General features: G+C 46.5%; 3 protein-coding genes across 5 annotated transcripts; all 3 read left to right on the forward strand.

Annotated features, from left to right (window-relative positions):
* The first annotated feature begins 320 nt into the window (after nt 1-320).
* hyal4 (hyaluronidase 4) lies at nt 321-9,051 on the forward strand. 3 transcript variants are annotated; one of them, XM_029523853.1, is made up of 4 exons: nt 321-448; nt 5,017-6,006; nt 6,925-7,014; nt 7,607-9,051. In XM_029523853.1, the coding sequence occupies exons 2-4, from the start codon at nt 5,050-5,052 to the stop codon at nt 8,108-8,110; spliced, it is 1,551 nt and encodes a 516-aa protein (XP_029379713.1). In that variant the 5' UTR covers nt 321-448; nt 5,017-5,049; the 3' UTR covers nt 8,111-9,051. The 3 variants fall into 3 exon arrangements, with proteins under 3 accessions (XP_029379713.1, XP_029379714.1, XP_029379715.1); XM_029523854.1 differs by having other exon boundaries at nt 328-467; XM_029523855.1 differs by lacking the exon at nt 321-448 and adding an exon at nt 2,937-3,550.
* A 1,777-nt stretch (nt 9,052-10,828) lies between these two features.
* On the forward strand, nt 10,829-13,324 carry LOC115056884 (hyaluronidase-1-like). Its single transcript, XM_029523657.1, has 3 exons — nt 10,829-11,764; nt 12,367-12,456; nt 12,953-13,324. The coding sequence occupies exons 1-3, from the start codon at nt 10,829-10,831 to the stop codon at nt 13,280-13,282; spliced, it is 1,356 nt and encodes a 451-aa protein (XP_029379517.1). The 3' UTR covers nt 13,283-13,324.
* A 999-nt stretch (nt 13,325-14,323) lies between these two features.
* LOC115056523 (hyaluronidase-5-like) lies at nt 14,324-19,678 on the forward strand. Its single transcript, XM_029523025.1, has 4 exons — nt 14,324-14,719; nt 16,311-17,256; nt 17,643-17,732; nt 17,820-19,678. Exons 2-4 carry the CDS (start codon nt 16,330-16,332, stop codon nt 18,234-18,236), a joined length of 1,434 nt encoding a protein of 477 aa, XP_029378885.1. The 5' UTR covers nt 14,324-14,719; nt 16,311-16,329; the 3' UTR covers nt 18,237-19,678.
* Nucleotides 19,679-20,761: the final 1,083 nt, after the last annotated feature.

The raw sequence follows: 20,761 nt of genomic DNA on the forward strand, positions 1-20,761 counted from the left end.
ATGAACTAACCCTAACCATAAACTCATCAGCAGGGACATTTTCCCATACACTTCAACACACACACACACATACAGGTATTGCTGACACCTGTGTGTCAAACTGTGGCAGCTCCACGGAGGATCAGACCTGAGAGCTCAACAAACTCAGGGATTTAACCCCCCTCCATCTCTCTCTCTCTCTCTCTGTCTTCACTGTGTGTCTATGTCGGTCGCCCCCCCCTCCCCCTCGGCTCTAATGGTTGTGTTGTGGTGTTGGTGGTGAGGCTCTCTCCTCCCTCTCCTCCCCTCCCTGGGCTCTATATAAGTGTGGCTGAGCGGTTTGTGTTTCAGACTGACACAATGAGTGCCGGTCCGACGGACGTACGCTGCTGAGGTCCGCCATGACCCCCGCCGTGACCCCGGGAAGGAGAGAAGCCCCCCCCCACCAGCCGACATGCAGCCTCTGCAGGTGAGCTGCTCAAAGTCAGGTACCAACTTTTCACTACACAACTCAAGCTGAGCTGAAAAAACAAAAAACAACTCAAATTTCTTTCCTGTTTTTCTGCACAAAAACGAAGTCAGAGTGTATTTTTAAACTCTGGGTGTTACAGAGCTGGAGGAAGGGGGAAGGAGGAGGAGGATGGTGGGGGGGGGGTTGCCCTTGTCATGCCAGGAATGTTGGCTCATTCTTAGCGCCCCCCCTCGCTGAACAGAAACTGTTTCTCATTTTGCTAAAAAGCTGCACATCAGCTGTCTGACGGACATTAAAGGTCCCGTCCAGGCGGAGAGCCCGGGGGGGGGTCACGCTCTTCAAAGAGCCGGGCTATAAAAAGGTGGTGATGGTTTAACGGCAGCTTGTTGTTTTCCAGTCCGGCCTCACAGAGCACAGAGGGGGGTTCAAAACGGGGCTTCAGGGTCGTGCCTTTAATCTCAACAACCTGAGACCTGAAATTTAAATGTTTATAGATCGTAGGAGCGGCTGAAGTTTGTGTTTTCTCTCCTTTTAAATCACATTTTTGTGTTAACTTAGCAAACAATCAAGATTTCGTGAACAGCTTTGCACTTCCATCTAATAACACGTTGTTGCACGCTGGAGTCAGATCAATACGTGAACTGTCAACAGCTGATCGATCAGGCAGGATCAAGTATTCAAATCATTTACTAAGAAAGCCAGTTTCAGCTACAAGCCTGTCCTGAGGAATGAAATCATCCAAAAATCTGAGTTTAAATACAGAAGATCCAGAATCCCCAGAACTCTGAAATAAGAATAAAGGTAAAAATTATCGGGACTTCATTTGCGTCTAACATCCAAACAAGTCAAAGAGATATTAAACATGTAATATAAGCCAGACGTTGGTCTCTGAACAACTGCGGGATTCTTTTCTGCCTCTCACTGAGATCTGGCCTTCATCTTCATCATCGACAGGAGACACAAACCAACAGGAGAAGCCTTCAGACCAAAGGTCGTAGCTCTCCATCTTCCTCTGTGGTCCGTTTTCTCCATCCAACAACCCTTCTGGATCCAGGAGCTGGATCAGCTTTGGCTGAGCTGAGTGGAAAAGAGTTCTGTCTGTGTGGTCGCAGCTTTTTGTTTTCAGGCTCTCGTGCGTGCGGAACATGAATCGTGACCACAAACGCTCACCACCGGGAATATTTGCCGAGATGTTTCTCTTCATTCGGGTTTAAGCAGCGTCGTGTGCGATTCATGGAAAAGTCATGATGCAGAGTCGTGTTCATTTTTGTCAAACCTGAAGCACCTCGGGTGTGATGAGATGACTAATGAAGCTCAGGGATTCATTCAGTCATCAGTTACTGAACTGACGGCATTTAAATGATAAAAATCACGTATGTGTAAACGACAAAAGAGGATCTGGATGAAGTCGAGCAGTCAGCTGGTCCGGCCAGCATCAGGCACCATTTCCTTCATGTCTGTGACACTAAACTGGCTGTCACATACAACTTGTACTGTTTTTTTTTGTCCCTGCAGCTCGTGCAGCATGCAGATGGAGTGTAAAGTGTAAAGAAGTGAAATGTTGATGATCATTGTGATCACGGCATCAGGAATACCTGTCAGAAAACAGACTGATGATGATGACAGCGTAAACGTCCGTAGGGCCTGAAGGACGTTAGCAGAGGCTGTTTCACTGAGATGTCCTCGCAGCTACAATCTCCCTGTTGGAGTAGTAAGGCCACTTGCTGACGTCCGGTCGGGGTTGGAACTGATTTTTTTATGTGACAGATGGTGCATGTGAGGAAATCTGTTCTTTTGGCTTTGGGCCTTCAGGTCTCCATCGGGGGTTGGGCCTGAGTGCCAAACATCAAACCCGCCACGAGCCTCTTCCTCTCCTGGCATCTCTGAATGTGTTCAGTGTTCTCGTCTCAGAAATGCTCAAAATGCTTTTCTTTGGACAGAAACGTCCTCAAATGAGCCTCTTCGCCGACTGCCGAGTTTGTCGAGGTCCGAAATACACCAGACCAACAGTAGAAATCGACTCTTCCCCCAGATGGGATCATTAGTTGACCTTTGACCTGCATCATCGTCCTGTTCAGGGAAGAGCCGTCAAAGAAACTCCAGACACCGCGGCTCAAACTCACCACATTTTTCCAGCGGAGACACTGAAAATTAGACGTTCCCTCTCTTTCTTGTGTTTATTGAAAGAGTGGAGCCGTTCCACCAGAACCACAGACATCAACAACTCTTATCTTAATCGATGCCAGACCGGCCCGCACAAATCGCTCATTCTGACGGCGAGCCAAACTTTAAACTCCGACTCTGGTGGGTTTCTCCGTCTGAGTCGGTTCATCCCATCAGGCTCCGTTAAGGTCAGACCATCTACGGTTAGAGACAGCTCAACACTTTACTGAGCACCAACTTCACCGGTGGATCCATTTGGTAGTTTGAATACTTCATGGCCTGTTTGGCCACTTTATAGACACAATGGTGAATTGACTAATGCTGATGAGAACAAATGTTAAGTGTTCCTTCACTGGCACTTGATTCAGACTTGATATGAACCACAGTGTCCTGTCAGCTTCACATAATCGTACTCCATGACCAGGCATCCGTGAGACAGCTGACCAATAAGAGCAGCCGTAATGACAACCTGTGAGTGAGTCACCCGACACAGCTAAACATGAACGACAGCACGGAGACAGGAATAATTAGAGTGGGATGGCGGGTTGTGTGCGGATACAACGGAAGTCACCTGGACGTCACTTTGTTTCTTTTAAGATGCTGACAATCTTTCCTTAAATACTTTACAGTTTCAGCGACCTAAACTTCCCCAAATCTGAGATGACAAATTAGAAACCACGATTAGAAAAGGTCGTTATAAGTCTATCTGATCTGTAGGTCTTTAACTGTGCAGACAGATAAATCAACATGCAGTCTCTCTTTTTAAAGTCCGCAGAGACACGCATCAACATCAGGATCAGCTCCACGTCAGAGAAAATCATCAGGAATCAAACCAAAAACGGGGAACGAGTCGTGCTGGAGATGGAAAACAGAAAAAAGTTGGTCATAATGAGAAACATTCTGCTCTGCTCTGCTGCCAGACTTCAGTTGGAAATGGTTAGAGCTGTTAATCTATACATCTACTGCAACACTTTGAAAAATGATCCCGTCTCACTTAATGCAGTCAAATTATTTCCACTGGCAGGAGCATAAAGAAGGAAAGGAAACGCGTTTGATTCCAAACCAACACAAAATGAGAGGACTTCTGAGTAACAAAGACAAACATGGCTTTTATGTGGTCCGCACTAATGTCACACAGCTACATGATTGTGTTTTCAACATTTTCAACAGGAAGAGAAGATGCTTAAAGTGTTACTAGGCAACGGAGAACAAAACAGCCTGGTAGCCTTTTAAACGTAATTCCTGACAGCAGTAATTATGACTTGAGGTTTTTTGAAACTTATTTCACTCCAAGTGAGCTGATGAATGTGGGAACAGGTGAGGACTGTGAATGTGCCGGCTCATCAGGTAGCTGCCCTCTAAATTACAAAAACCTTCTACGTTTACTGTACTGTGCTTCGTAAACGGACACCAACATTTTGTTTGCAGCGTCGTCGTGAAAAAAAGATGAAAATAACCTTCCAGATTAACGGAAAGTCACATTAACTGTGTTGTGTTAATCTGATCTTTCTTTGTCCTGAAGCTGGATTTGTCGACTTAAAAAACAATAAATACAAACATTCACTTCATCACACAGATTATAGAGCAAACCGAGGCGCCGCCTTTTAGAGCGTTATATATTCTGTAGGTTCAGTTTTATACCATTTGATTCTAAACTCTCAGATTAAATGAGGTACAAAATGTTGTTCAGAGGGCAGAAAACTCACCTCCAGTGAAAATTCAACCTGCAACTTCAAAACTTGGCGTGCAGATGTAAACGTGAGGCTGCTCTTCAGCGATCAGGAGATGAAATCTAAACATTTAAATTCATGATGAAGAAAAAAAGAAATAAATGAAAGAATGAAGTGAAATAAAACCAGTTAATTTAAGTACAACGTGACGAGTCCAGATTAGAAATCACATATGAATGAAGGCTGGTTGGTTTCCTCCGGAGGCCTCAGTATGAAACATCAGAGCGATCAGGATGGATGCTGCAGAAAGGGTTCATCAGCTGGGGAGAAGGAATATGATGTGGCCTCTGGTCCGTTAGCAGCTTTCTTTTGTGTTCCTGTACAATCAGAAAGTTCGAAGAGAGGTCAGTCCCAGAAACATCACCGAACATCAGCGATCACTTTGAGTCAACCTAACGTTAACCCTGAAACTCCCCCGTCCTGATTTCATCCGTTCCAGATGTTTTCACAGACTGTAACGACAGAAAAGCAGTTCAGCTGGTGACGTTTTCGTGGTCCCCTGCTGTTACACCACCTGTTCCTCCCATTGAGCAGCTGAAGGGAACAACATAAAAACAGCTAGAAGGTCAAACTGAGTTGGACTGAAACTGGAAGACAGAATTTTAGGAGCTTAAAGGTTCAAAAACAGAAAATTAAATTCACTAACATGCTTCCTGTCTCTGTCTCTGTCAGGATGATTGACAGCTGCTCCCGCTGAACCCCAGGATGCCTGCTGTGCCGGTGGGCGGAGCATCCTCCTCCCACCACATCGTACCTGTCGCCCTCACCTGCTCCTGGCTCTTCGTGCTTTTCCACAGCGCCTTCGGGCAGAAACCCGCCAAGCTGCCCCTGATTGGCCGGAAACCCTTCATCGCCGCCTGGAATGCCCCGCTGGACATGTGCGCCATCAAACACAAGGTGACCATTAACGTCGACCGCCTCTTCCACATCCACGGGAGCCCGCGAGCCGATTGGACGGGCCAGAATGTCACCATCTTCTACGCCAACCGGCTGGGCTACTACCCCCACTACAACCTGCAGGGCGTGGCGGTGAACGGCGGCCTGCCGCAGAACAGCAGCCTGGACCGCCACCTGTTCAAGGCCTACCAGGACATCAACCACTTCATCCCCGCGGAGGACTTCCGAGGCCTGGCCGTCATCGACTGGGAGTTCTGGCGGCCTCAGTGGAACCGTAACTGGCACAAGAAGGACATCTATCGACAAAAGTCGAGGGAACTGACCGCCAAGGCCTACGTGAATGTGACGGCGGCGCAGGTGGAGGAGCTGGCCCGCCGGCGGTTTGAGAAAAGTGCCAAAGCATTCATGCAGAGGACTATTCAGCTGGGGACGCGTCTTCGCCCCAACGCCCTCTGGGGATTCTACCTCTACCCCGACTGCCACAACTACAACCTGCACGAGCAGAACTACACGGGGTTCTGCCCCCTGCTGGAGAGGCTGAGGAACGACGAGCTGCTGTGGCTGTGGAACAGCAGCATGGCGCTCTTCCCCTCCGTGGCCATCAGGAAGAGCCACACCAACAGCATCAAGAACCTGCACTTCGCCCAGCACCGGGTCCGAGAGGCGCTCCGGGTCGCCTCGCTGACCTCCAGGGAGTACGACCTCCCCACCTACGTGTACGTGAGGCTGGGATACCGAGACGAGCCGCTCTCCTTCCTCACCTCAGTAAGACTCTCTCATCTCTTTTTGTGTTAGCAGCAGAATAAAGGAATAAAACTGCAGCTGATCAGGAGCAGGTCAGTATCCCAGCTGACCTCAGGTGAGGGCGGGGCCACGACTTCATGGTGGGAGGAACCTGGAGGAAACTTATCAAGGCCACAGACACTCAACCTTACTTTTTATTACTGTTATTATTCATTTCAATCTTCTGAGCTGTTTAGGTTCAGTTTCACAGTTTTATGATGACGCTGACACAAACACACACGAGCTGCAGGGAGTCGTAATTCAGGCTTTATATTCACCATCTGCTGCAACTCAAACTTTCTTCATTAGCTGTGATAAAAACAAAAAATACAGAAATGAAACTAAATGAACACTCGGGAGCTCTGAATGTTCCGTTAGCTCCTACTCTGTAATTTGAAATATTATGGGATGGATGTTTCTAATTGCTGTAAATACTTCATCTACTTCACTGACTTTGGGAATTTGCTCTTTGCTGCCATCTTGTGATGGAGCTGCAGAAAAGCAGCGCCGCGGTTTCCTTGACTCACCTGAAGCTTTGTGATGAGGAGCCTGAAGCCTGAGATGAATTTTCGGCTCAGTTATCATGGTGCTGCCTGCTCCCTCTGGGTTCCCCTCAGGTTCTCCAGGTTCCTCCCACAGATGGATGGATGTACAAAAGAATAAACTGGTTTGATCCCAGCAGTGCTTCCTCTCCTGGGGTGTTGACCCCCCCCCGGTTCTGTCATGTGATGCAAAGGTCCATCCAATCACAGCTAATCTGATGTGTTTGGCTCATTAAATTCTTTCTGACTTCAGATTTCTGACTGACTCGGAGGTCAAAGTTCATGACGTGTCACTTTGCTGCTTCAGCTTGATTATTACTTTTGTTTGTGACCGTGTGACGTTTTGTGTTTCCTGCAGAGAGACCTGATCCACACCATCGGGGAGAGCGCCGCCTTGGGAGCCGCAGGATTCGTCATCTGGGGCGACCTGAACTTGACCACGTCGAGGGTGTGTGATGGAAGCACAGGATGTTTGAATTTACGTCCTAAATGTTGTTCTGGCTTTTCAAATTAATGCTGTCGGGTCTGACTCCTTTCCAATTAGTTTGGGCCTCCAGACGAACCGCAGCTGTAAACAGTCAGACAATAGAAAGTTAACATCATGTGGTCGCTGCGTGGCGGCAAACCGCTCTGACATTTTCAAAAGTATAATGCATGTTTTTATAGCCGGCTGCGTTCCTGTCTGCATGGGAGAAGTTCACATAAACATCATCCGTCAGTCAGACCCACCAGGATCTCAAAACAAAAAAAAAGATTTGATTTTACTTTGATAGACACTCAGATTAAAAACTGAAGAGCATTAAACCCGCACTCTATCTAATGACCACTAAAGAGATGAAGTCTATGGGAAAATGTCCTCCCTGCATTTATTAGTCCAAACAGCCTCTCTTGGACCGATTAGATGAAGTTATTTAAGTTTGATCCTCAACAGTATCAAACTAATTAGTTTGGTCCATGAAAGTATTTCAGTTTGGTGTCCAGCTGTGTCACGGAGCGTAACACCGACGTCACATCCTGACTGTTTGGTTGTGTCTCCACAGCCGAACTGCACCAAAGTCAAGTCCTTCCTGAGCCACCGCCTGGGTCAGTACATCGTCAACGTGACGCGAGCTGCCGAGATCTGCAGTGACTTCCTGTGCCAGGGGAATGGCCGCTGCGTCCGCCGGGACCCCCGTGCCCGCCATTTCCTGCACTTGAGCGCCAAAAGCTACCAGATCCGTCCCTTGGGTAACGGGGAGTTCGCCGTCTCCGGGTGGCCGTCCCAACGCGAACTGCAACTGCTGAACGAGAGGTTTCGCTGCCACTGCTACGAAGGCCACGAGGGCGAAAGCTGCGACAGCATCAACAGCGTGAAGGAGGACGACGGGCCGTGGAGCCGGGGGGAGGACGACGATGAGCAGGAGAAGAGGAGGACGGAGTGGGAGGTGGAGCAGGACGAACGATGGGAGACGGGGGAGAACTCGGCCCCCCCCATCCGCCTCGGCCTTCACACCATGTTGTTGATGCTCTTGTTGAACCTGCTGTCAGTAAAAACAGCTGAATGAATAAAAGTTACTGATTCAAGATGGCGGCAGACTTCAGCCTGGTATGAATGCTAACAGGCTAATGTTCAACGAGCATCATGTTTGTCCCGTTTACGATCACATTCAGGTGTGCTAGCAGCAAACACAAAGGTTAGCTGATGATAGTTTTTGCCAAAGTATGAAAATCCTTTTTGAAAGTGAATGTTTTAGCTAAATTTATGCTCAGAAGGCTGACAGCCCAAACAGATGCAGTTTAAAGTGAGTCATTCTGTTTCTGATCATTTGTGAAAATGTTTTCCAGTTGTGTAACTGTTTTAGCTCCACTTCAGGACACAGTTTGAACATCCAGCCAACAATTATCGGATCAAAGCTGTAAAACCAAAACAGTATGATGGCACTTTACCCGACTCGGAGGCCGCTCCGTCTTCGGTCCCAGGAACTTCGATGTGACGTGACGATGATCTGCAGAGACAGTTTGGAGTCTCAGACCATCAGACTTTTATTTTGAAAAGCAGCAGATGTGGCTCATTTCAGGATGATCCTGATTGATCTCTGATGACTGATTAGACAAAATGTTTTTTTTTATAACACCCTTGAACTAGAGCTTGACAATAAAAACATGTTGGTGCTATTGATTTCAAAATATGATGTATCTGTATGTTGGGGTGGTTACCCTAAAAAAAAAAAGATGTTCAGGTCTGTATATCTCAGTTTGGATTATCAGACCAGCAGTTATTCTGATTTTATTTCAGCTGATGTAAAGGAGACATGAGGTGAGAAAACAGCCAACAGGAAGTGAAGCTCGACTTTAAATAAAACATCAACTGTCTCATCTCCTAAAAAATAACTTCCAACACATCGGAAGGAAGAACACCAGGTCCACGTTTGTTTGTGTTACCAAATACACAACGACTGGGAAATGTCACCTGAATGTAAATGCAAATAAAGAGTTTTCTTCAGTACACCTGAGTTGTTTTTTAATTTTTTTATCTGAGCTGAGAACAGGGGCTCTCAGCCGGTGGCGGCCATGTTGCGTCATCAGCACAACAACTTCCACTTTGTGCAACACAACCTATTGTGTCACTAACGCTGCTGCGGACCTTGTAGTACTCCACACAGTGAGGTGGAAACAGATGACCCTCCAGATAAAGCCCAAAGCCGCTGCTGTCCAAAGCAGAGAACAACTCAAGTGAATCATAAAGAAGGAAACTGCGGACAGAGAGATTACAGCGTTGGCGGTGACAAATCAAAAACACAACTCACTTCTCATTTGGCTGAAACTAAAGCAACAAGTCAAATCCAGAACTGTTCTGCAGTTCAGCTGCTTCTCCTCCTCAAAGTGTTTGAAAACTGAACTTCAAATAAAACCTGAGACAATAAGATCATATTTTTAATTTGATCTAACTGGAGGGACTCAAAGCCCGCACAGAAAACTTTCTTCAGAAAGGACCTGAACAAAAGGAGTAAATACACAAAAATAAAAGTGGCACTGAACTGAACAGGTCGATAAACAGAATCGAATAAAATGCCTTTATTATCATTATGCGTCAGTACAATGAAATTAGAGCATCACCAGTGCAAAAAAGTTCAGCTAAGTGTAGTGAACATGAGTGATTGGATATAAATATATAAATATACTGCACATTGGAGGTATGATCGGTTTCAGAGTCAGTTCACGGTGGTTATTGCTTTGGAGCACTTTGTGTTCTTGAACCTGTTTGACCTTTTCTTGAAGCACCTGTCGCGCCTCCCTGAGGGCAGCAGGTCAAACAGCTCAGAGCCGGAGTGGCAGCTCTCATTCTGACTTACAGAAATCAGACTCAAACACTTTTAGCATTAACCCGCTTGAAACAATAAAATGATGATAATGTCGCCGCTTTCATGCTATCATGTCAAATTTGTTTGATCTTTCTCACCATGTGTGGGAAACATCTTTCTTATCATCCAGATAACGATCGATCGGAGGAGAGAAACTGTTTCCTCTGAAACATGAAACAGCATAAAACACAAGAGACGAGTTCAGAGACGACTGTCCGTCAGAAGACACAAAGAGAAGCAGCAGGTAGGTTTATTTATGATGACGCAGCATCAACTGCAGTTGACTTTGTATGGCTTGTTTAAAAAAACAAGCCAAACAAAAAAAGTCTTTTTTTTATATTATTTGTGAGTATTTCTTATTTAGTTTTAAAGGAAGGAGTCGGCCTGTCCTGTTGGTAGATGAGTTAACATGAAGTCACTTTAAATCAGACAAAATGAATTCATGTCATTTACATCCAGTAACATTAAAGAAGAAGCAGTTTGGTTTTCTGCTCTGATGACGACGACAAAAGATTTAAATAACACTTAGGTCATTTACTTCAACAGGGAATTTAGCTGTGATAATATATAAATGACTTTTATTTTCCGGCTTCTTTCCCAGAAAAATTTTAAACCGCTCTGAATTATATGATATTTCCTGGATGTGTTGATCGATTTTCTGCTCATTAGATGGAAACTTCAGAGAAAAATAGATCATGAAACCAGATGAAGCTGTGAAGTTTGTTCAGACTAATCAGACTAATCAGATAGTTGAAGTCGACAGGAAGTTCATATTTTTCCCCCGTTAAGTTGACAGGAAGTGGAAAATGACCAGTCGTGGACTCACAGCTGGATTTGAAACGAGAACTTTTTTGGCTGAAGAGATTGAAGCCACGTCTTGTTTATTTATTTGTCTTTGTCTTCTGTTTGGCCGCAGCCATCATGATGGCCACGCCCTTCCTCTTTTGCATCATCCTCTGTATCTTTGGATCTGCTGCCACCGCCAACGCCACCTCCGCCGCCATCGTCTTACCAGATACCGAGCAGCCGCTGATCCCAGACCACCCCTTTGTAGCAGTATGGAATGCCCCCACTGACCAATGTCTGCAACTCCACATCCCATTGGACACCACGGCCTTCCAGGCCGTGACCACACCCGCCAAAAGACCCGGTCAGTTCCTCACCATCTTCTACCAGCACCACCTCGGGCTCTACCCGATGGCCGACACCACCAAGCACAAGATCTACAGAGGTGGAGTCCCACAAAACGGGAACCTGACGGAGCATCTGTCCAGGGCGCAGAGTCAGATAGATCAGTACATCTCCCAGGATTCCTCGGTCGGGCTGGCTGTCATCGACTGGGAGTCCTGGCGCCCGCTGTGGGAGCAGAACTTTGGATCAAAGCATGTCTACCAGAAGCTGTCCATCGCTCATGCCGTGTGGGGGAACCCGTTTCTATCCCTAAATCAAATCCAAAGAAAGGCCAAGAGCCAGTTCCAGCTGTCCAGCCGGCGCTTCATGGAGATGACCATCAAGCTCGCCGTCAGTCTGCGTCCAAGTCGGCGCTGGGGCTTCTACCTGTTCCCCAACTGCTTCAACTACGGCTGGAAGAAAGCCAACTACACCGGGAAGTGCTCAGCAAAGGTCAAGAAGCAGAATAACAGGTTGTTGTGGCTGTGGGAGCAAAGCACAGCACTCTTCCCCTCCATTTACCTCCACCTGGCCCTGAGGAACTCCCCCCGGGCGGCGCTTTACGTCCGCAACCGCGTCCAGGAGGCGCTGAGGGTGGCGGCGCTGCCGAGGCATCCATACACCGCGCCCGTCTACGTCTACTCCAGACCCCTGTACCGGGATCAGACCAACACCTTCCAGAGCCTGGTGAGACCGTTTCTACGTTTTCAGGGCTCAGCTGACGGCCATTTTTTCTGTAGACCGACATGGCGTCCGCGTCACTCGTGTTTCTTAGCAGCAGCTGCCACATTCAGTCCACCTGAGAGCAGGAGGACCTCAGCAGAAGCTGCCGCAGCGTTTATCAGAAACATTTGTGCAGCTCCAAACTACTTTCAGACTTGCAGCCATTTTTGCCATCCAGATAACGCCCCCATTTCTAATCCCGCCCACTGCGCTGTGATCGGCTCTGCTCTTTTTAGGGTCCAACGCCAGACTGACTTCATGATTTAGTCCAAATCAAAGTTTGTGTCAAGAAGGTTCTTTCTTAAATTTGTATTGAGAACAAACTCAAATAAAAAGTGAACAGGCTGTATCGCCAACCCGAACAAAGATGAACTTTCCTTTAACAGCACGAAGAAAACCGTCTGCTGTTATTATTCGTGGTGTTAAAGTGACATTAATAATGAATATTGATCGTTAAAGATCAGTTAACTTGACCTCCAATCCACAGGACGTGTTAGAGAGGAACTAAACATCAGTGGGAAGGAATCCATCTGTGAAAAAAGTTGTTGATTTGTTGAATCTTTCAGACGGACCTGGTGAGCACCGTCGGAGAGTCGGCAGCTCTGGGAGCTTCAGGGGTCGTGATGTGGGGAGGAAGCCGAGACTACAACAACAAGGTTTATTCCGTTTAACGTTTATCTAATGTGTCCCTTTTATAGTTTAAAAAAATAAATAAATCCCAACGGACGTGAAAACAGGAACACGGACGAGCAGCATTTAATCATCCAGAGATGAAACTGTTTCCTCTTTTTGGAGGGAGTGACGGCGATGACAGTAAAATGTCATTTTCTGCTTTTTCCTTCCTGTTAGTCGTCTCACATTTTATTCAGTTACAGTCCGTCTCAATTTCTTTTCATTACTTATTTAGTTCAGAAATCAATTTAATTTGATCATTTTTTTGGCACCACTGAAGAGAAAAATAGAAAATAGAAATTATTTATTTTACTCGCTCTAATTTAAACTAAACTTTTAACGAATAATCAAGTTAAACATTTTAATTTTGATACGATAAAATCTAAATCTAAGAAATCTAAGATAAAATAAACTAAATTCCAATATTTCCTGTTTCTAATTTCTGTAAACTCACCTGTTAACCCCGCCCCCTTCCTGCAGGCCACCTGTCAGTCTCTGTCAGACTACCTGACGTCCACCTTGAGCCCGTACGTCGCCAACGTCACGGCAGCTGCCATGTTGTGCAGTGAGGTGCTGTGTCAGGGGCGGGGCCGCTGCCTCCGGAAGAACTACGACTCCTCCCACTACCTGCACCTGAACCCCGCCCACTTCCACATCCTTCAGGTTGACCAGAAGTTTGTGGCGGTCGGTCAGCCGTCTGCCGCCGACCTGAACATCTGGGCCAAGCAGTTCACCTGTCAGTGTTACAGCGGATCCAGATGTTCCCCCAAACTGGCCCCTCCCACCGCCATCAAAACCATCTGGGTTTAACAGATCAGATGATTTTAACTCAACAAATCTGTAACTCCTGAAAGTTCCTCTAAAAATACATACAAGGAAAAAAAAAGATCTTTAAGGAGAATAAAATCAACATCAACATTTATTGAACTGAAAAATGGCTGAATAAAAATGTTCTGAAAACAAACTGACAAAGTGCATTTATCATAAAAATCTATCATCAGGCGTCGATTCCTTCAGAATAAAAAGGGTTAGAGTTAGATCTCACTTTTTAAGATATACACGTAGAATTTCACAATAAAGGGAAACACGGAGCATTGAGAAGATCAGATGTTTCTGTTGGACTCGTCAGTGAAGGCCTTTTTCTTCCTGGGTGTGTTGAACCGAGAAAATACACCGTCTCTCACTTTCCTTTGCATATTTTCTTGGAGCCTCTCGGCTGTGAAAAATGATTTACGGCTTTGTGCTGCAGTGGATTCCAGGAAGGGAACGCAGCGTTTAAATCGCAGGTTGTTGGACTCTGTGCTTTAAACCTTCATTCTGTCTACTGACCATCAGGGAGAAGCAAACACAAAAAAGGAGTGTATTGAAGTGTATGGGAAAATGTCCCTAGTCAGTTTCTAATTTACAATCCTCAACACAACATGATGTTCATTTTTTAGGGGGCGGGGCTATTGTGTGACTGACAGACTGAACCACCCAATCAGGAGAGATGACAGAGTGGGTCAGATCCACCTTTTCCTCCACGGTCGGTGTGAAGATGCAGTTCTGGCATTTTTACCATAAAATCAGAAATGAACAGACAAATAGAAAAAATGTGTCTAAATCACGGATCATAAAATGTGTTGATGGTTCTACTGAACTCCTTCTTCAGTCAGCTGACATTAACATGCAGTCTGAACCTGGACCTGCTCAGACCTACATGGGCTCTCAGCTGGAGCGCAGAAAAGCTCCAGGAGCAGGAATTCATGACCCATTCATGACCCATTCCACCTGATGTGTTTGTGTGTCGCTCTTCCTGTTTGTGAGTCATTCTTCGACGGAGGAAATCCACCTGATAAGGATTCCAGCTCTGCACATGATTCACCGCTCCGATGATGAAACCAAGTGGATTTCCATCAGCTCAGTAGATTTCCAGCCGCAGCTGACCAAGTTTAAAACTCTCTCTGAATTCCCTGCGTGTCCTGACAGAGCACTCAGCTGCATCCACACATTGTCCTCATCCCAGAGCTTCCTCCGAGCGGGGAAAGATGGAGCTCGACCACACAGCCTGAAAACATCAGGACATCCAGATCACCTCCGGCTCCGACAAGTTTCCACACGCGCTCCCGCCTGTAATCCAAGATCCTGCCACAGCGCTTTAACAGAGCAGCCTTCCACCGAGCGAAGCAGTGTTTCAGAGTAAAAGGTAACAATTACAGGACTCTGTGAGACAAGTTTGGACGGCGGGAAGTCGGACCCCAAAAACAGGTTGGTGCTGAGTTGAGGACGTTTGAGTTTGAGGTTTTTCTGGTGTTTGGCTGGATTCACCTGCAGCTGTGACCCAGTTTAACTCTGAATTCAACCTGAAATCACAGAACTCATAAAAGTGTCAGCGCAGTTGTTTCCCGTTTTCTCTGCCTGGAAACAGATCAGATCCTGTGACCCCATAAAGAACTTAATGTGAACAGCACAGAGTGTAAATCAGACGCAGCAGGTGGATGAAGATCAGCAGTTCATCAGTAAAAGGTATCAGATTATAAAAAGGCCAACGACGCAGAGAGCCGGGCAGCTAAAATTAGACTGAGTGTCTCGTTTCAATTGGCTCTTTGTGTTTTTAACTGAACCTGAAGCAGAAAATCTGCACAGACGCTGACGCTAACCATAACCCAATGGACCAAAACGAAAGCTGCTCTGAGGTCAGTTTATGTGCCGAGGCGGGTAAAGCTTTAAAACCCGTGTGATTTTGCTCCGTTGGGTGCACCTTCCTCTCTCCCTGCTCACATCAACCTTGATCTCAATTAGATGACAAAGCGTATAGTTCAAAATTGACATTTAAATATATCATTAAATATAACTGTTAAAGTGCAATAATGAATCTGGAAGCAGCTGCATGTTTCTGTTAATGTGAGTCAGATTTAAAATCCTCATCAGGCAGCAAAAACAACCTGAGCAGCTGAACTGCAACACAGGAAGCGCCAAACAAAGTGTGAGTCAGCGCTTCATCCTCAGGATATTCAAAACCCGTCGGTCAACATTTTAATCTGCTGGGGTGGAAACAGAAAAAGAAAAAACTGGAAATTTAATAACCGAAGAAAAATTCCTTCAAGAAATATAATTGACCTTTTTAAAAGTGAAAAAATACCAATAATAATAATTTAACTAAGTATCTGCAGCTATATTTTTTGTTTAAATCTCAAATTTATACAGAAAAGTGAAATCAAGAAGATGTGATATGAATCTGGGTCTATAAAGGATGAATAATATTAATTTATTCCATTTCATACTAAAAGCTACTTAAAGAACTTAAATGTGTAATTAAATTAAACCCACTTTGTAGTTAAATGACAAAACTCATTTGAGCCTCAAGTTTATTTATCCAACCAAAAAAAAATAAAATGTGTGTATATCGAGTTTGTTTGTTTATGACACAAGTTTCCTACGTTTTGTTCACTTTTGGTGTTTTGTATTGCTGCCAGAGAAAATGTGTTATTAAAACACGTTTGTGCAGTAATTCTTTATTCCTCTGAATTAGAATTTGAAGCTTTAAATTTAGAACGTCACATTAGATTTACTTTTCTAGAATCGGAGGTTGGCATGAGTTAAAAAAGGCGGGAAAAGCCGTTGCTATGAGAACGACAGAAAATTTTAAATGAGAGATTTATAAACACACACCTGATGGTGATTCTGGGAGCTGGAACTTCATTCAACAGGTTAGCCTCGCTGCTAACTGCCATTAGCTTCAATCCAACACCATTCATTTTCCATGTTAGCAGCTAAAAGCGATTTCCTGTCAGTTGTTACTTTTGCTGACGAAGCTCCGGCTGATTTTTCTGATGTTTGTGTTTTCGTTCCGTCACAGCTCAGATTCCTGATTCAAAATGGAGGAAGTCAAACGTTACGTCTGGGTCCACACGGTGACGTTGGCCCTGCTGAGCTGCGGCTGGGCCTTACCGAGGACAGATCCTCCCATACGGCCCGGTGGGCACTTCCTCTTCATGTGGAACGCCCCGACCGAGCTGTGCGACTCCCGCTTCGCCATGCCCCTTGACCTCTCCTACTTCCAGTTCGTCAGCAGCACCCTGAAAACGGCCACCAACCAGAGCATCTCCATATTCTACACCGACCGCTTCGGCATCTTCCCGTACGTGAACGAAGACACCGGCGAGGTGTACGAGGACGGCCTTCCGCAGCTGATAGACCTGCAGGACCACGGCGAGATGGCCGAGGACGACATCCAGTACTACATTCCCGCTGACCAGCCGGGCCTCGCCGTGCTCGACTTTGAGGAGTGGAGGCCTCAGTGGGCCAGAAACTGGGGCAGCAAAGACATCTACCGCCAGATCTCCATCGAAACGGTCAAGAAGAAAAATGCCTCGTTGTCAGATGACGAGGCAGAAGATCGAGCAAAGGTGGTGTTTGAACGTGGAGCCAAGAGGTACTTCCTGCGCTCCATCCGCCTTGGGAAGCGGCTGAGGCCCAACAGACTCTGGGGTTACTACCTGTACCCCGACTGCTACAACTACGACTACAACCAGGACCTGGCGGGCTTCACCGGCGAGTGCCCCGACATTGAGAAGGACAGGAACGATGAGCTGCAGTGGCTCTGGAGGGAGTCCACGGCGCTCTTTCCGTCCATCTACCTGGAGCTGGTCCTCAGAGACACCCGGCAGGCCCGGCTGTTTGTTCGCCACCGAATCCAGGAGGCGATGCGAGTGTCGGCGCTCCCAAACAGCTCCTACGCCATCCCCGTCTACGCCTACATCCGGCCGGTATACAAGGACAGCGTGGACGACTACATGTCAGAGGTCAGAAACACCGCAGCGGGTCGTCATCTGTCAACATGGTCCAACATCACTGAACACGTTAATCCGTGTAACAGCTTGTTTATCATCTCTAAATCGTATTCGGGGAACTTCGCAGAGTTTAAAACGATCTGCAGCGGGCTGAAACACCAGGTTGTGGAATAAGATGGCTGGATTCTGATCAATCTACGACCTGGTTTGAGGTTTTAAGGCGCCAGTTTAGCGTGGAATCTGGCTCAGGTTTGGTCCTGAAGGATCCTGCTGTCCTCTGAAACGGGACGCAGTCGGACCTCAAACGGAGCCTCCAAAAGGAAGAATGGAAATTAATGTAGAAATGAATGGTGTGATTTCCTGCATTTCTCTGATTGGCTGTTTTTTTTTTTTTGCAGTTCGATCTGGTCAACACCATCGGCGAGGCGGCGGCTCTCGGCGCCGCTGGCGTCGTCTCCTGGGGCGACATGAACATCACGGAGACTGAGGTAAGAGGAAACAGCTTCCTGAAATGTATTCTTCTGTTAGACACAACAACAACACCTGACTGACTCAACACTCCCACAATCCTTCAGGACTCCTGCTTCGATGCTCGGCGCCACCTGGACCAGGTCATGAACCCGTACATCCTCAACGTCTCCAAGGCCACAGAGCTCTGCAGCCTGGCGCTGTGCCAGGGCCAAGGGCGCTGCGTGAGGAAGCGTTGGGACGATGATGTCTTCCTCCACCTCGACCCCCGCCATTACAGGATCCAACGGCAGCGTCGCGGCGGCCCGCTCACTGTGACCGGCGACCTTTCGCAGGACGACGTTAACTGGTTCGACCGCAGCTTTGACTGCATGTGCTACGGCGAAGAGCCCTGCAGGTCCGTCCTGATGGTCAACGTCATCCAGGAGGTCGCCGCCACGAGCAGGAGGAGTCGAGGCCCTGACAGGCCCCGCCCCCTCCTGCTGCTGGTGATACTCGTCTGTCTGAAGTTTGTCATGATGTGAACAAAAACATAGCAGAACGCCTGAAACCTGAAACATGTGATGGACAAATACACAGTTGGACTTTACTGTCTCTGTTGGACTTCTGTTCTTCTTCTTCTCGGTTTTCTTTACGACCTCTTTAAAGGTGAAAGGTCACCGAACGTCCTGCTGCTGGAAGATCTGAACTGAGTGCTTCAGTCATCGTCCATCCGAGCTGACTCCGGTTTAACATCACAGCTGCGGCAGAAGAAGGCGGGGCCTTCCTGTCTGTGAAATCTGATTATTACTGATGATTACTGATTTGGTCATTTTGAGTCGTGATGAGTCTGATTTAGTCGAATTAAAATCCTTCTTCACCTTTTGTTGGGATTGAAGGAACCAACAGCGACCCTCCCTCCAGGTTTAGTCACCCGACTGTCAGCGAATCTGACGGTGGAGCAGAGTCCTCTGGACCTCTGAGGACCGAGCAGGGACGTCACTAGGACAAGAAGATTACATTTTCCCGTGCCAAAAATAATGTGTTTCACTCGCAAGAATACCAACATTACTGATTTTGTGTTGAAATATAGGGAGGCTTAGGAATATTTTAGGGAGCTGAAGACCCCTAAAATGCACCTAACAGGTCCAGGAAATCAGCTTTGGACCCCCCGACTCTAAATTAAAGACAAACAAGAAGAACGGGGGCTGAAGGTTTGTAGATTCTGTCTGTAGACTGATGTAAAATGGATTTACATGTTTCTGCCCTGTGTGTGTGTGTGTGTGTGTGTGTGTGTCTCTGCTGAAGCTGCAGTACAGACAGATGACCACCAGATGGCAGAGCAGTTTTTCAGGATGAAACATTTTCATGGTTTCACTGACTGATTTTAAAGGTTCTTCGGTGTCGAGCAGATGTGTAAAAAACAGACTCACACAGAAACAGAAGCTGACTTTGAATTCATCAAGTGAATGTGACCATTTTGGCCAATCAGATTTCATCCTCGTCTTTGTCCTCTGAGTCCAGGACCAGAGTCCAGACCCCCCAGTGTGTATTCATGATGTGGTGTTGAAGCTGAAGTGACTGTGATGATGCGTTCGGGTGTAATCGGAGGGCGGACTGATTTCACACAGCAGCTGTAGTTTGTATTTTGTGTCTTTGTCCTGCAGGGGGAGTCACAGCTCTGCCCCTCTGATGATGCATTCACTGACTTGTCCTGGTGGAACATGATCAACAGCCAAAATGATTGATTTGATAATTTTAGTTCTGCAATTCCAGCTTTCTCACATCATTGCAACAGCGCACAACATAACAAAAAAAGGCACGCTGCTACACGCCCGAGGAACACAACAGGAGCACAACAGATGAGGCAATCTGCTCCTGGTAACACACTGAAGCCGTCAGTGCTGGTTCCTGCAGAGCGATGCAGCTCAGTCCAGATAAAAGAGAGCTGCAAAGAGAGCAAAATAAAAATGTCTGTACTTCGGTGAAGATCTTCGTGTGGGCTGCGTGATTCTGACTTATCTGCCCCCTTCAGTTCTGCTGTCACAAACATTTTCAGATGCTGCGTCAGATTCCACACAGACACACAAACAGACAACACATCAGACAACAAGAAAAAAACAAACCAACACTAAGTAAATAAAAACAGAGCAAAGAATTAAAGCTACATTTCTGACTTTAAACTTAAATAACCTGACAGAAACTTAGGTTTCATATTTGTGGAGTGCAAAATGAACCCACTTGTTTTAACTTGACCAACAAACAGCAGCAGCGTTGGCGAGGTCACTCAGCACGCAGGAAACAGACTGGAACCGGCTGTAACGCCGACTCGCACTGAACACGGTTCAAACTGAAATGAATACAGTTTGGACAAACACACACTCATTGTTTGGTTGTGAACGGCTGAATTCCTGAGCACAGTGAGATTTTATGTCGGGACACATGTTGGACTCGGCTTCACGTCCTCTCATCCATATTCAGGACTCGGCAGCATCAGCTGGTCCGATGAAGGGCCGGACTGTTGTGTGACTGGATGAATATTTCATGTCACCAACTTTGACTAAATGTCGTTGGCTTAGCAACAATTTGAGTGTTTGTCCACGTTGATAGTTTTCATCTCATAAATCATTTAAATTATAAATTGTTTGTTTTCTTATGATTAAGTCGACTTTCTTTTGAGCGTCGTGGTGATTTTTTATTTGAAGGTTTGTTGGTCTTTCTCGCTCCACAGACTCGTCTCAGGAGGCACAAGTTGTGCCTGTGAATGAAAAATAAAGCAATGTTAGACAAAAAAACTCATTTTTGTGTTGTGATCTGGAAGTGTGGTCAGAAAACTTTGGAGCCTTTCTTCTTCCTTCATGCTAACAACACGGAGCTCAACCCAATAATCAATGAGTTCAGATGAAATGATCAGTAAGTGAGGGGGCGGAGCCTCCAAACTGACTGTCAGTCACGGGAACTGATTTTCCAGCAAAGCGACACAACTGGACGTTGTGCAGCAGTTACAGCGTCTGTCAGGTGACGTCGCAGAAAAGGTCACAGAGGTCACCACTGAACAGCCTCCTCCTGG

This window comes from Echeneis naucrates, chromosome 16 (genome assembly GCF_900963305.1).
Source record: "Echeneis naucrates chromosome 16, fEcheNa1.1, whole genome shotgun sequence".
NCBI classification, from domain to species: domain Eukaryota; kingdom Metazoa; phylum Chordata; class Actinopteri; order Carangiformes; family Echeneidae; genus Echeneis; species Echeneis naucrates.

Excerpts from the sequence above, each read along its gene's own strand:
- hyal4 (XM_029523853.1), top strand. The coding sequence starts at position 5,050 with ATGCCTGCTGTGCCGGTGGGCGGAGCATCCTCCTCCCACCACATCGTA. Across the intron at positions 6,007-6,924 it reads CGCTCTCCTTCCTCACCTCA|AGAGACCTGATCCACACCAT; the intron begins GTAAGACTCTCT and ends TGTTTCCTGCAG. Across the intron at positions 7,015-7,606 it reads TGAACTTGACCACGTCGAGG|CCGAACTGCACCAAAGTCAA; the intron begins GTGTGTGATGGA and ends GTGTCTCCACAG.
- LOC115056884 (XM_029523657.1), top strand. The coding sequence starts at position 10,829 with ATGATGGCCACGCCCTTCCTCTTTTGCATCATCCTCTGTATCTTTGGA. Across the intron at positions 11,765-12,366 it reads CCAACACCTTCCAGAGCCTG|ACGGACCTGGTGAGCACCGT; the intron begins GTGAGACCGTTT and ends TGAATCTTTCAG. Across the intron at positions 12,457-12,952 it reads GCCGAGACTACAACAACAAG|GCCACCTGTCAGTCTCTGTC; the intron begins GTTTATTCCGTT and ends CCCTTCCTGCAG.
- LOC115056523 (XM_029523025.1), top strand. The coding sequence starts at position 16,330 with ATGGAGGAAGTCAAACGTTACGTCTGGGTCCACACGGTGACGTTGGCC. Across the intron at positions 17,257-17,642 it reads TGGACGACTACATGTCAGAG|TTCGATCTGGTCAACACCAT; the intron begins GTCAGAAACACC and ends TTTTTTTTGCAG. Across the intron at positions 17,733-17,819 it reads TGAACATCACGGAGACTGAG|GACTCCTGCTTCGATGCTCG; the intron begins GTAAGAGGAAAC and ends ACAATCCTTCAG.